Source organism: Lactuca saligna, chromosome 7 (genome assembly GCF_052625555.1).
Source record: "Lactuca saligna cultivar CGN05327 chromosome 7, ASM5262555v1, whole genome shotgun sequence".
NCBI lineage: Eukaryota > Viridiplantae > Streptophyta > Magnoliopsida > Asterales > Asteraceae > Lactuca > Lactuca saligna.
The window spans coordinates 183464198-183479837 of NC_136423.1; the positions used below are offsets into that span (position 1 = coordinate 183464198).

General features: G+C 39.0%; 1 protein-coding gene and 1 pseudogene across 1 annotated transcript; both read left to right on the forward strand.

The window, feature by feature from the left end:
- The first annotated feature begins 1321 nt into the window (after positions 1 to 1321).
- LOC145007527 (protein SMAX1-LIKE 3-like) lies at positions 1322 to 2652 on the forward strand (annotated as a pseudogene).
- Positions 2653 to 13806: 11154 nt separating this feature from the next.
- Positions 13807 to 15151, forward strand: LOC145005346 (ethylene-responsive transcription factor 3-like). Its single transcript, XM_078964423.1, has one exon. The coding sequence runs from the start codon at positions 14240 to 14242 to the stop codon at positions 14939 to 14941; it is 702 nt and encodes a 233-aa protein (XP_078820549.1). The 5' UTR covers positions 13807 to 14239; the 3' UTR covers positions 14942 to 15151.
- The last annotated feature ends 489 nt before the right edge of the window (positions 15152 to 15640 follow it).

Here is a 15640-nt window from a genome sequence, read left to right on the forward strand (position 1 = left end):
TGCTGAAACGTTTCAACACCTTGTCTAAGTAGGTACTTTGACTAAGTCCTATTAGTCTTTTACTTTTGTTTCTCAATATTCTTATCCCTAGGATATAGGCAGCTTCTCCGAGGTCCTTCATAGCAAAACATTTCCCAAGCCAGGACTTGACCTACTGCAAGGTTGGGACGTCATTTCCTATGAGTAGTATGTCACCCACATACAACACCAGAAAGCTAACTATACTCTCACTAGCTTTGACACATACAAAGGACTCATCCTCACTTCTCGAAAATCTGAACTCTTTGACTTTCTCATCAAAACAAAGATTCCATCTGTGAGATGCTTGTTTCAATCCATGTATGGATTTCTCAAGCTTACACACTCTATTAGGGTACTATGCACTAACAAAACCCTCTGGCTGATTCATGTAAACATCTTCAGACAACTTTCCATTAAGGAAAGCGGTTTTGACATCCATTTGACATATTCATAGTCATGAAATGAAGCTATAGCTAGCATAACTCTTATAGATTTAATCTTCGCTGCTGGTGAGAACGTCTCATCATAGTCAACTCCCAGAGTTTGAGTAAAACCCTTATCAACCAGTCGCGCCTTATAAGTGTGTACATTCCTATCCATGTCGTTCTTCTTCTTGAAGACCCATTTGCACCTGACTGTATTACAGCCTGGTACATTATCAACCAAGTTCTAAACTTGCTATTCATACACGGACTGAATCTCGCTGTCCATAGCCTCTTTCCATTTAGCAGACTCGAGGCCTGTCATGGCTTCCTTGTAGTTGTTAGGTGCATCCAAAATTATCAGTGTGTTATCTTTGATAAATATATCACCTTCAGTTGTAATATTAAAACCATATAACACCGGTGGAACACTAATTCTATTGGAACGCCTAGGAGCTATAGACTTGTCAATTGGTTCAACCGGAGTTTCCTCCTCGGGTTGAGTACCAGTGTTTGAGTTTCCTTCATCACTTAACTCTTGAAGCTCTTCAAGGTCAATTTGTCTCCCACTGTCCTCTTGGCATATGAGTTCTCTCTCTCTCTCTCTCTCTATCAAAAGACTCCTCTCCTCGCAACGAAGACAACATTGTCACTCAGTCTATAGAAGAGATATCCAAAGCCGATGAAAATACATCGCTCACTCTGAGGTTCGAGCTTGTTGTGAGTTTCTTTTCTCACAAAATCCTCGCAACTGCAAAATTTGATGTGGTATAATGTGGGAACCTTCCATGTCCACATCTTGTGAGGTGTTTTGGAAACCTTTTTGGTAGGGACTAGATTAAGGATATGGGCGGAAGTCTCTATAGCATAGCCCCATAATGAGATTGGTAACGAAACTCGACTCATCATGGAAAGAACCATGTCTAGCAAGGTCCTATTCCGCCTCTTAGCCACACCATTAAGTTGTGGTGTCCTAGGAATGAACCATATCTAGCAAGGTCCTATGGATTCAGCCATACAAAGAAGAGAACTCAAGACAGACCGCCAATGATCAGGTTAGTTTCTTATTGCATATATAAATCTAAATGCTTAAAAACCCTAATATCATTAATACAATAATCTAAAACGATACGATAAATATTGCAGGGTTGTGAAAAAGTTGAGAATCTTTGCATGAAATGGAACTCAATATGTAGTTCACTTCACAAACAACCCATGGCTTCTTCGCCAAATTTACACCCACACCATCTCACATGACCCGTGATTTTTGAAACCAACAGATCCCGGAAAGAACACTAGTTCTTCAACGGTGTTGATCAATGTTTTGAGGATCCCAATCCAAAAACATTCATGCCTGAACTCTTATAGAATCTAAATTCCAGTCCAAATTCGACTTCATGTAGTGAAGATAGTGAAGATGACGATCATGATGATCAATACTACTTGCACAAGTTCAAAGAAGTGAATTTTGAGAATTTAAACATTCTAAGAAGTGTATTGGAACGAGTTGTACCATGGCAAAGAGAGGTGATTCTCGAAATAGCAAGTATAGCACTTCAATGCAGGTCAGGTGGAATGGAAAGAGAAGGAAAAGTAGAAACATGGTTATCTTTCTTGGGTGCTAAAAACCATGGGAAAGATAAGATTTCAAGAGAGTTAGCCAAGATTGTATTTGGATCAAGAAACAACATCGTTCACATTGGCATTAGTAGGTTCTCTGGAACACGAGCCGATTCCACAGATGATGATCAAGAATTCATTAACAACAAAAGGGCAAGAGACGAACATGGCCAAAGTTATCTCGAAAGATTTGATGAAGCTGTACAAGAAAAGGCGAACCATGTGCTCTTTATGGAAGATGTAGAGTAGGTTTATTACCATTCGCAAATGGGCATCAAGAAAGTAATCACGACTGGCGTAATCACACTAAACGGTGACCAAACAGTTCCTCTCAATAATGCTATTGTCATTTTCAGCTGTAAAATTTCAATTCAATTTCACGAGCATGTTCTCCTAGCCTAAGGAGAAAATACAGTGACAACGATCAAGAAGAAACCATTGAGGACTATGGAAAGGATAGTACCATCAATTTGGACTTGAATGTTGCTACATATGATCGTAAAAGATCAAATGACATGGCTTAGTTTCTGATATGGGGATTTTGGATTTAGTTGATAAGCAAGTAATTTTTAAACTCCAAATGTTGTAATAAGTTTTTTTTTTTTTTTTTTTTTTTTTTTTTTTTTTTTTTTTTTTTTTTTTGTAAATTAGGTGTGTAGCTTGAAATGGGGTTGAGTTTATAGATTTCGTGATAGAAATGTGAGTTTTTTATTAGTGTATACTAACCATTGTTTTTAATCTCGTTTCTTGATACATTTGTTAATATTTATGTTCGTAATGCTTCATTCTTGACTAAATCTCGTTGTCCATAGCCTCTTTCCATTTAGCAAACTCGGGGTCTTGTACAATATCAACCAAGTTCCAAACTTGATCTTCATACACGAACTCAATCTCACTGTGCATAGCCTCTTTCTAGTTAGTAGATGTGACATCCCCAAAATCACGGCCAGAAAAGACCGAATTTGTTTATGCTTTTTTTTTTAAATCAGAGTTCTTTAAATAAAAATGTTCCGGAATTTGTTCCCAGAAAAAAAAAACATGATAAATACGTTATTAAAACATTTTCGGAGAAACGTATTTTATTCATTTCAAAACGTTTGGGATGTCATCGTTAATACAGAAACATAAGCATAAACAGAACTTACATTTATTTACACTAGTGATCTACATCTCTTTAAATCTCTCAGTGTAAAGTGACTTCGTATCAACACTTGTTATATAAATAAACTGAGTGGGTCAGGTTGGGAAACCTGGTGAGTACATAGGGTTTTCAACCCACAATAATATAATTATTATGTTTAAACAATCAAGCAATTAAACCCAATTACCCATCCCTATTATCTTCTTTACTCTTAAGGATCTACCCTAAGAATCAGCTACTTCTCGTTCAATTATTCCTAAGGATCATCCTAAGGAATCGGCACGAAGTCCATCGTCACCGGGGTTTAGGCACTAAGTCTGCATAGTCGCCAAAATTTATACAATAGGCACTAAGTCTGCATAGTCGCCATGGTTTTGGCACCAAGTCTGCATGATCGCCAGGGTCTAGGTATCAAGTCTGCATGATCACCAAGGTTTAGAGTACACCGGGTGAACACATCGTTCACAACACCTACAGGCTGCGAGCCTGCTAGTGTTCCACTGGACTATCTAGGATAGTCCGTGGTTGTCATCCATACTCTGCTGAATGACGGGGACATCGTTTGGGAAAAAGGCTTCTCACATCGTACACCTCTCACCCACACCTCATAGTCTATATCACCTCTCAACTCATCATCCAACTCATATTTCATCTATTATATCTACCCGTGTTTTACCCCAACATTTTCGTAGATATAAAATACATATATAGTTTAAATCATTTAAAACATGTATAAAATCTTTCACCCAGCATAGACAACAAGTATTCAGACAATATGCACACACCGCACGTAATTTATATTAAAATACTTCATATCTATGTGTAAGATGAAAGGGACTATGCACTCACCTGAGTAGGTGGTGACTCAGCACTCGGATAGTGCTTCGATACTCTCAAAACGATGTTCCTTCGATAAAACCTAGTATCGATACCACTAGGGTTTAGTTTAACGATAACTGCGAAAAATTAATTGTCTGACTATTATTATTATTATTATATAAGTGTTAATAACAATCAATATAACTCATAATAATAGCCCAAATAATTATTTTAAGGACCTAATAACATTCCTATAATTATTTGAAAGCTATATTAAAAATTGCGTAAGCGTAGCACACTTACAGCGAATTTTATCGAAAACCGGAACTTAATTGGAGCAGCGTTTCGAAACTGAAAAACTCCTTTTTCTCGGGACTCCGGGAGCCTCGGGGCTTCCCTAGGGTGCTAGGGGTTTTACCTAGGGCTTAGGAGTGGTTTCGGACCTTAGAGAGAGAAAGTAATTATAGAGAGAAGTGAAAAATGTGCAAGAAAGTCGGTAGCCTTCGCTGGCTTTTATAGGCCGAAGTTCGGACCTTACGCGGGGCATACCGAGGGTATGCTGGGCGTACTCCTCGGATAAGATCAATAGGTGGCACTCCTCGGATGGGTCATCGTGGCATGCTCCGGAACCGTTCAATCCGAAGTCCACTGGGCGTAGCCTTCTTCCGATGCGGGGCGTACTCGGACGCGGGGGGTTCCCTTCGTACGCGAGGTGTAATGAGGCGAGGTGTCCGAATCCGAAGACCAGACCATGACCAGCAAGCTACGGCCCTGATCGAGCCACGTCATCACCCTCGCACCAGTTTTGCAATTTCGAGTTACAACTTCAAAAATCCGTATCTTCTTCATACGAGCTCCGTTTTTAACGTTCTTTATATCCACGCGAAGGTGGGAACGTAATCTACAAATTTTGTTTAGACTCCGTCAGCTAATTTTGGCTCGATTTTAAATTTTATATTATTAACAGGCCGGGACAGGATTGGTCCGTTAAATCCTCAGTACTTCCTCATTCGATGTCCGTTTTTGCCCACCTTTTTTCTCGTTATGCTAATCTTAATTAGGTCTTTGATTCTCGTTTAGGTCGCGTCGGCTAAAAATGGCTCGATCTAATATTCGGATTTCGAGCTGTACATTACTAATCCGAAACTTCGAAAAATCATAACTTCTTCATACGAAGTCAGATTTGGGTGTTGTTTTTATCAATGTTCTTAGTTTAACATATTCTACGACTTTCGTTTAGATCGCTAAGGCTAAATCTCACTCTATCGTAAATTCACTATTTACGCTTTCCCGGTACCGTGCCGGTTCTGACGCGAAACTTCGACGGATCATAACTTCTTCGTTATAACTCGGATTTCGGCGTTCTTTATATGTACAGAAACCTTGTAACACACTCTACAACTTGGTTAAGATTATTTATTCTAAATAATATTTTGTCGAAAAGTCGTTTTCGACCCCTATTGCCTCTAATTTGACTAGCCTGGATCTACGGGCGTTACAATTATCTCCCCCTTAGGATGATTAAGTCCCGAAATTATCAACGAAACAGGGTCTTATAATGACTCCATACATCATATCTTCATCCTAGGTAATAATTATAACTTCTACATTCCTTCAATTCTATCTCTTAAACTCATTGATTGTAAGAGTACTCGATCGTGCACCTGCTCTCTACCTCAGGGTAGACTCCAAATTATGACCTTCAAGTCACAATCTCTATGCTTGCTGGATACAGACTTGAGATAAGTTCTTTTATTACTACTATAGATCGATATGTTATATTCTAATGACCTATCATCGTATGCTGCAACACTTAGACTTAGGTCTCTTAAAATAGACTATGCCTTCCTTCATGTTCTAATGTGATATAATCACACTTTAACATTAGGCATTTCTAGCTACCAACTTCTTTAACAACGAGTGCGATACTTCTATTGATCGCTTTGATTTCAGCGGTTTGGTTTAAGTCGGACGCTACATCAAACTTGGTTCTCTGAACCACGTAACCTACTCATCGTAGTCGGACTCAATGGGATATGACCACTAGGGTCGGGATAACAACAATCTTCTTAGTCATTATCGAAAGGATGGTAACAACACACTAGAATAAAATGAAATCAATTACTAGCTTCTTGGTAACCTTGTGACTTTCCCTGATCCAAGTGTGAGTCCTGTGCTTCTGGTAGTATAGGCCTCTACTACCATTCACACCTACTCATACTCGTCCCAAGTATTGTCTCACAGTTTCCCAAGTCACTATGCAGCAAATCACACAATCATTCAACACATCAGATAACAAAGCGAAGGTTTTATATTATTTCTTGAAACGATTACATAGGTGTTCAAGTTTACCCTAGACTATGCCTCTACTAGGCTACATCATACAAAAATATGGCTATTGCATAATCCGATCTTCGGGTAAGAAGTCCTCATTCTTGATTCCTCGCATGGTTCTCTGCTTCGTCGAGGATCATGTGAAATTCCCTTGGCCTTGGTGGCGTTTCTGGTCTTGCTGCTTTATTTTTCCTTGGGCAGTCTCTGGACATGTGCCCCTTGCCTCCACATCCGTAGCATACTTTATCATCATATGTGCAGTCCTTGGAATAGTGACCAGTCCTCCCACACTTGTAACAAGTCACTTCCTCGTTACACTTCCCACCATGCTTCTTCTTGCATTTATCACACCATCTCGCTTCACCTCCATCTCCTCCTCCAAGCTTTGAGAATTTGCTTTCCTTATTGGACCTTGAAGATCCTTCAAAATTCCGCTTCTCTCCTACCTTATCTTTTTCTAGACCCTTTTCTCTTATCTGGGCCTCTACGTTCTTAGCTGCCCTAACAGCTGCTTTCAAGGTAGTTGCCATTTTGACCATTGGGCCAAAGTCAGTGGGCAGTCCGTTAGCAAACCTATCAATCTTGGAGAGTTCAGTAGGCACCAAGTAGGGGAATAGCTTCATCCTCTCGGTGAATGCAGTGGCATACTCATCAACACTCATCTTCCCTTTCTTTAGATTCTGAAACTCATTGTTTAGGTCTATCAGATCTACCTCCGAGCAGTACTGCATTTTCAACTGTTCCAAAAACTCTTCCCACGACATCCTTAAGGCTTCTCCTCGTGGCATCGTATCTGCCAATAGCTTCCACCAGCTCAAGACTCCAGTTTTCAGTTGTCTTACTGTGAAGACAGTCTTCTGTTTCTCGTTACAGCTGCAGCTCTCAAACACCATCTCCATCTCAAAGATCCAATCCATAATCTCAACCGGCTTCGGGCTTCCTGAGAGACTTGGTGGTTTCGCACCCAAGAAATTCTTGTACATCCGCCCATCCTTGTTGTTTCTCCCTTCTGGGCCATCCCTTTGCTCACCTTGAGTCCCTACTTGACTTACTTGGCGGCTGTAGTTCCCTTCCTCGGATTGCTCGGGAACTGGCTCCGTCGGTTCAACATGTACGGTAGGTTCGTCCCTATTCAACATCCGTCTCATTTCTTCCCTTTGTTCAGCTAACATAGCCCGAATCATGGCTTGAACTCCAGCCATGGTGACTGGCTCAGGTGCAACTTCTTCAACAACAGGTATTTGCTGAACCACTGGGGGTTGGTTCCTATCTCCATTTGCATTCCTAGCTCCACTACGGGTTCTTGCCATATTGATCTATACACCGAATAAGGTGAATCTAGATCTTAATTTAGGACTTACGTCTTAAATCATCCTTATCACCCCGAAACGTTTATATGCTAGTTCTAATATCGTAGTTAAACGCTTAGAATCCTAAACACATAAGGTTTCCAGATCCGGTCGGCAACAGACCATAGATCCGAACAAATCATATCATGCACAAAGCATTTAGCACATAAAAACAATTTAGGCATCATTCCTAAAATAAGCTAGTGCTCACACCTCACAATCATCGCTTAGCAATCTAAGTTTAAGTCTAGAAATAAATCCATATTCCTAGTTCGCTTAAACTAATGCTCTGATACCAACTGTGACATCCCCAAAATCACGGCCAGAAAAGACCGAATTTGTTTATGCTTTTTTTTAAAAAAAATCAGAGTTCTTTAAATAAAAATGTTGCGGAATTTGTTCCCAGAAAAAAAAACATGATAAATTCGTTATTAAAACATTTTCGGAGAAACGTATTTTATTCATTTCAAAACGTTTGGGATGTCATCGTTAATACAAAAACATAAGCATAAACAGAACTTACATTTATTTACACTAGTGATCTACATCTCTTTAAATCTCTCAGTGTAAAGTGACTTCGTATCAACACTTGTTATATAAATAAACTGAGTGGGTCAGGTTGGGAAGCCTGGTGAGTACATAGGGTTTTCAACCCACAATAATATAATTATTATGTTTAAACAATCAAGCAATTAAACCCAATTACCCATCCATATTATCTTCTTTACTCTTAAGGATCTACCCTAAGAATCAGCTATTTCTCGTTCAATTATTCCTAAGGATCATCCTAAGGAATCGGCACGAAGTCCATCGTCACCGGGGTTTAGGCACTAAGTCTGCATAGTCGCCAAAATTTATACAATAGGCACTAAGTCTGCATAGTCGCCATGGTTTTGGCACCAAGTCTGCATGATCGCCAGGGTCTAGGTATCAAGTCTGCATGATCACCAAGGTTTAGAGTACACTGGGTGAACACATCGTTCACAACACCTACAGGCTGCGAGCCTGCTAGTGTTCCACTGGACTATCTAGGATAGTCCGTGGTTGTCATCCATACTCTGCTGAATGACGGGGACATCGTTTGGGAAAAAGGCTTCTCACATCGTACACCTCTCACCCACACCTCATAGTCTATATCACCTCTCAACTCATCATCCAACTCATATTTCATCTATTATATCTACCCGTGTTTTACCCCAACATTTTCGTAGATATAAAATACATATATAGTTTAAATCATTTAAAACATGTATAAAATCTTTCACCCAGCATAGACAACAAGTATTCAGACAATATGCACACACCGCACGTAATTTATATTAAAATACTTCATATCTATGTGTAAGATGAAAGGGACTATGCACTCACCTGAGTAGGTGGTGACTCAGCACTCGGATAGTGCTTCGATACTCTCAAAACGATGTTCCTTCGATAAAACCTAGTATCGATACCACTAGGGTTTAGTTTAACGATAACTGCGACAAATTAATTGTCTGACTATTATTATTATTATTATATAAGTGTTAATAACAATCAATATAACTCATAATAATAGCTCAAATAATTATTTTAAGGACCTAATAACATTCCTATAATTATTTGAAAGCTATATTAAAAATTGCGTAAGCGTAGCACACTTACAGCGAATTTTATCGAAAACCGGAACTTAATTGGAGCAGCGTTTCGAAACTGAAAAACTCCTTTTTCTCGGGACTCCGGGAGCCTCGGGGCTTCCCTAGGGTGCTAGGGGTTTTACCTAGGGCTTAGGAGTGGTTTCGGACCTTAGAGAGAGAAAGTAATTATAGAGAGAAGTGAAAAATGTGCAAGAAAGTCGGCAGCCTTCGCTGGCTTTTATAGGCCGAAGTTCGGACCTTACGCGGGGCGTACCGAGGGTATGCTGGGCGTACTCCTCGGATAAGATCAATAGGTGGCACTCCTCGGATGGGTCATCGTGGCATGCTCCGGAACCGTTCAATCCGAAGTCCACTGGGCGTAGCCTTCTTCCGATGCGGGGCGTACTCAGACGCGGGGGGTTCCCTTCGTACGCGAGGCGTAACGAGGCGAGGTGTCCGAATCCGAAGACCAGACCGTGACCAGCAAGCTACGGCCCTGATCGAGCCACGTCATCACCCTCGCACCAGTTTCGCAATTTCGAGTTACAACTTCAAAAATCCGTATCTTCTTCATACGAGCTCCGTTTTTAACGTTCTTTATATCCACGCGAAGGTGGGAACGTAATCTACAACTTTTGTTTAGACTCCGTCAGCTAATTTTGGCTCGATTTTAAATTTTATATTATTAACAGGCCGGGACAGGATTGGTCCGTTAAATCCTCATAACTTCCTCATTCGATGTCCGTTTTTGCCCACCTTTTTTCTCGTTACGCTACTCTTAATTAGATCTTTGATTCTCGTTTAGGTCGTGTCGGCTAAAAATGGCTCGATCTAATATTTGGATTTTGAGGTGTACACTGCTAATCCGAAACTTCGAAAAATCATAACTTCTTCATACGAAGTCAGATTTGGGCGTTCTTTTTATCGATGTTCTTAGTTTAACATATTCTACGACTTTCATTTAGATCGCTAAGGCTAAATCTCACTCTATCGTAAATTCACTATTTACGCTTTCCCGGTACCGTGCCGGTTCTGACGCGAAACTTCGACGGATCATAACTTCTTCGTTATAACTCGGATTTCGGCGTTCTTTATATGTACAGAAACCTTGTAACACACTCTACAACTTGGTTAAGATTATTTATTCTAAATAATCTTTTGTCGAAAAGTCGTTTTCGACCCCTATTACCTCTAATTTTACTAGCCTGGATCTACGGGCGTTACAGTAGACTCGGGGCCAGTCATGGCTTCATTGTAGTTGTTAGGTGCATCCAAATTTATCAGTGTGGTATCACTGATAAATGTATCACCTTCAGTTGTTATATTAAAACCATATAAGTTCTCTATCTCTCTCTCTCTCTCTCGAAAGACTCCTCAGAGCTACAAACTTGTCAACTGGTTCAACCGGAGTTTCCTCCTCGAGTGGAGTGCTAGTGTTTGAGGTTACTTCATCACTTAACTCTTGAAGCTCTTCAAGGTCAATTTGTCTTCCACTGTCCTCTTGGCATATGAGTTCTCTATCTCTCTCTCTCTCTCTCTCGAAAGACTCCTCTCCTCGCAACGAAGACAACATTGTCACTCAGTCTATAGAAGAGATATCCAAAGGACTTCTGCGAGTAGCCGATGAAAATACATCGCTCACTTTGAGGTTCGAGCTTGTCATGAGTTTCCTTTCTCACAAAATCCTCACAACCCCAAACTTGGATGTGGTCTAATGTGGGAACCTTCCCTTTCCACATCTTGTGAGGTGTTTTGGAAACCTTTTTGGTAAGGACTAGATTAAGGATATGGGCAACAATCTCTAAAGCATACCCCCATAATGAGATTGGTAACGAAGCTCGACTCATCATAGAACGAACCATGTATAGCAAGGTCCTATTGCGCCTCTTAGCCATACCATTAAGTTGTGGTGTCCTAAGAACGAACCATGTCTAGCATGGTCCTATGGCTTTAGCAATACAAAGAAGAGAACTGAAGACAGACTGCCAATTATCAGGTTAGGTTCTTGTTGCATATATAAATATAAATGCTTAAAAACCCTAATATCATTAATACAGTGATCTAAAACGATATGATAAATGTTGCAGGGTTGTGAAAAAGTTGCGAATCTTTGTAAGAAATGGAACTCAATATGTAGTTCACTTCACAAACAACCCATGGCTTCTTCACCAAATTTGCACCCACACCATCTCACATGGCCCATGATTTTTGAAACCAACAGATCCCCGAAAGAACACCAGTTCTTCAACGGTGTTTATTAATGTTTCAAGGAGCCCAATCCAAAAACATTGATGCCTGAAATCTTATCGAATCCAAATTCCAGTCCAAATTTGCCTTCATGTAGCCAAGTTGTTGAAGATGAAGATCATGATGATCAATACTACTTGCACAGGTTCAAAGAAGTGAATTATGAGAATTTAAACATTTTAAGCAGTGCATTGGAATGAGTTGTACCATGGCAAAGAGAGGTGATCCAGAAATAGCAAGTAGAGTACTTCATTGCAGGTCAGGTGGAATGGAAAGAGAAGGAAAAGAAGAAACATGGTTATCTTTCTTGGGTGCTGACAACCATGGGAAAGATAAGATTTCAAGAGAGTTAGCCAAGATTGTATTTGGATCAAGAAAGAACATCGTTCACATTGACATTAGTAGGTTCTCAGCAACACGAAGCAGTTCACCAACGGTAAAAAGGCCTAATAATGCTCATTTGATCCTAGCATCATCATGTTTCCATGTTTGTACACTAGTCTCACCATTTGGTTCCTTTTTAAAATTCAATTTGGCTTGCTTTTTATCATTTTTTTCTTTGTTGTCCGGGTTTAACTTGAAATTCCTCCAATGTTTATTCATATTAGACGTCCCATTTCGGTCCGTATCGGCTTTAACTATTATTTTACAATGAATACATTCCACACTTTTCCTTTCAACACCATCATCCTCTATAATCCACACCGGCTTGAACGAAACCTAACAAAGAGTGGTTCCTTTACCATTATTCTTTGCTCTTTCTCGTTTGCTAGTAATTGGTTTTGTCACACCTCCATTCTTTTTTCGTTTCTTAGGACTTGGCTTTGACACGTATTCTTTTTCGGATCCATCACTAATATTATTAATTACTTGTGGTGTCGCACCAATAAAATCATCTTCATAATCCTACATTTGGAAAATGAATTCAAAAAGTATTATATATCATCAAGCAAAATGAATTCAAAAGAATTTTAATTCAATTTGGATCAGTGACATTATTTTACAACGTACTAAGTTCTAAGATTTTATTTTTATATTATTAGAGTTTTCTCAAACATGAATTGAATGTTGAGATTGAGCCTGGAAAACAATGAACAATATCTATTATATATTTTTACCTTATATCATAAGAAAACATGTTAAATATGAAATCAATTAATAAACAATGTAAATGGATTTATCATCTGTCAAACCATATCTCACAAACATTACCACACGATAAGGCTAGAAAGGTCTAGGTAGCTCGGAAATTGAAATACACCATTCCTCCAAACTGGAATGGAACCAAAGCAATCATCTCTAACCTAACCTATATGTGCCATGTCGGTAGACTAACATAATTGTGGTAAAAATAGTTGGAAATCTGCAAGCAATAATGAATGTCGATCATAAAAATAGCTCGTAGTTCAATTGTGTTGTATCAAAACAACAAACACCAACGATTTTTACATAGAATGCAACAATAGCAACAATGACTTACTTGAGTTTCATTTGTATTAACCCAATTACTTGAGCTTGACTTCTCCATTATTAAACAAAAACAACTTTTTTTTTCTTAGAATCATTTTTTTTTCACAAAGCCGACTATCGATCGTGATTTCCTAATGCCCAAGCAAAGTCGATCGTCCCTATTTTCCTTGTGTGATGGTTGATTTTTTTTATTTGGACTTGCCGCTTTTTTGTTTAGGTTAATTAAGGAATAAATTATGATATACACTCAATCAGTCAATTTGAAAATAGATTTGCATGGATATTGACTCCTACACTTCCTATCGGTTTCGGGTTTTTATCCGGTTTTTGTTGGAACCGAACTGGTTTTGCTATAAGTCAAAAACCGATAACCAAACCACTTTACTAAATCATGTCCGGTTCAGGTTCCGACGGTTCAAAAACTCATCCTTAGAAATGATGTTTGAAAAGTAATAAATTGAATTTTCTTAGTTTTTGTTAGAAAAATAATCTTGTGATATAAAATTCATATTAAAGAATTATTTCGTAGAATTTTAGTCAATTTGTGTTAAATATGTGAAGGAAAATAATTGTATGATGTTTCCTATGTCCCTTTTATTTATTTATTTTATTTTATTTTATTTTATTTTATTTTTTGTGGTGATATTTAAGTTTATTATTACCTTTATGAAATATTTTATTTTCAAAATTTGATGAGTTTGTAAATTTTATCATCATTATATTATATTAAACATTTAGTGTTACTTTACATTTTGTATTAGGTAGGAAACCAAAAATAAATCGTTTGCAAATATACAAAGACGAACGTAAACTATTTGGAGAACACCAAAATGTGTTGTAAATGGATCGAAAATCGAGAAAAATCAAGAAAAGGGGGGAAAGAGGGAAGAAGAAGCAATCGGGTGAAGCGTGTTTAGGGTTCAAAAGAAGAAAAAGCAAAAGAAAACCCAAACCCCAAAACAAGTTTCAAACATCGATACACCAAAACCCCTTTCTCTCTTCTCTTCTCTTCCCTCTCTATCTCTTTTTACTATCTCCATAGCCAAGCCACACAGTTGAGCAGGAGAGTGATAAGAGGGGAGAGTGAGTTTGGAGTGTTTCTTTTCATTTCATCTCATCTCCCTCTTTCTCTGTGTTGTGTGTGGAAAAATTCATCATACCCTTCAAGCAATTTGATCTGACTTTTGATTTTCCTGATCGGCAATGCGAAGAGGTAGAGCAGGGACGCCGTCTAAGACGATGGCTGAAGCGGCTCGTCTTGGGACTGATGGATCTGGATCGAAGCCGGATATTAGGTATAGAGGAGTGAGAAAGAGACCATGGGGTAGGTTTGCTGCCGAGATTAGAGATCCATGGAAGAAAACCAGGGTTTGGCTCGGTACTTTTGACTCTGCGGAGGATGCAGCTCGTGCTTACGACGCCGCTGCCCGGAATCTCCGCGGACCTAAAGCCAAGACCAATTTCCCGTTGACCACGTCGCCGTATTACCATCAACAAATCCCAAACGATCATCATCCCTTCCTCGATCATCACAGCATGTTGTACCAACATCCAAATCATCACAGCGACTATCCGATTGTTGTCACACAGAGGCCGACCTGCAGCAGCCTGAGTAGTACTCTCGAGTCTTTCAGTGGACCTAGACCGCCGGTAAAGTCAGATTTTGTTTTACCCCGGAGACACCACCCTCGCTCTCCTCCGGTGTTTCCAGACGATTGTCACAGTGACTGCGATTCATCGTCTTCTGTCGTTGTTGACGGAATCGGGGAAGGATGCGATGCCGGAGAAATTGCTTCTTCATCTTTCACAAAACCCTTTTTATCGATCGATTTAAATATGCCGCCACCGTTCGATGATTTTGAGCTTGCAGATGATGATCTTCACTGCACAGCACTTCGACTTTGATAGTCAAAAATGATTCGGTGATTCAAAGTCTATATATATATTTTTTTTCTGCCGGAAAAAAGTATCCCCAAAAAACATCAACCATAGACAAGATTAAGATTAAGATAGTATTAGGATGCAAAATGGGGTTGTTGTGTGTTTCTGAAGAGAATTTTTGTTTGTTTATTCTAATATTATGAATGAACATCATATATCTTGTTCTTGACAAAATGTCATCATGGACTTAAATCTTATGATATAATTAGTTGCAGATGCTGTGAAATCCGTTGGCATTAATTCGTTTATGTTGTTTGATCATAAATCTAAGATTGGGTATGAAACGAAATAGATAAATGAAAGAATGAGATGTCTTTTTTTCTTTTGTGGCAATGGAGCATTAAAGCCTTTCTGCAGACAATGCAGTGTAGTGTGTAGTGTGTTTCCATGGTAGATGATTGTCATTTAGTGGTTGTTTTCCCCCAAATGGATCTGGTTCAAGATTTTGATATGTACATTTAATGATTCCTTTATTAGAAAAGAAGCAACAATCTTTTCTTGGTCGTTGATGTACACCTCTATAGTCAACAAACAGCTTGTGCACAATGTTGTGATTCAAATAAACTTTATCAGCAAATGTTGCCTTTACTACATTTTAGAATTTTAACTATACACAAAATAGCAAGGCTCATCGACATTTTCTTTTCAAGGAAAATATCATCT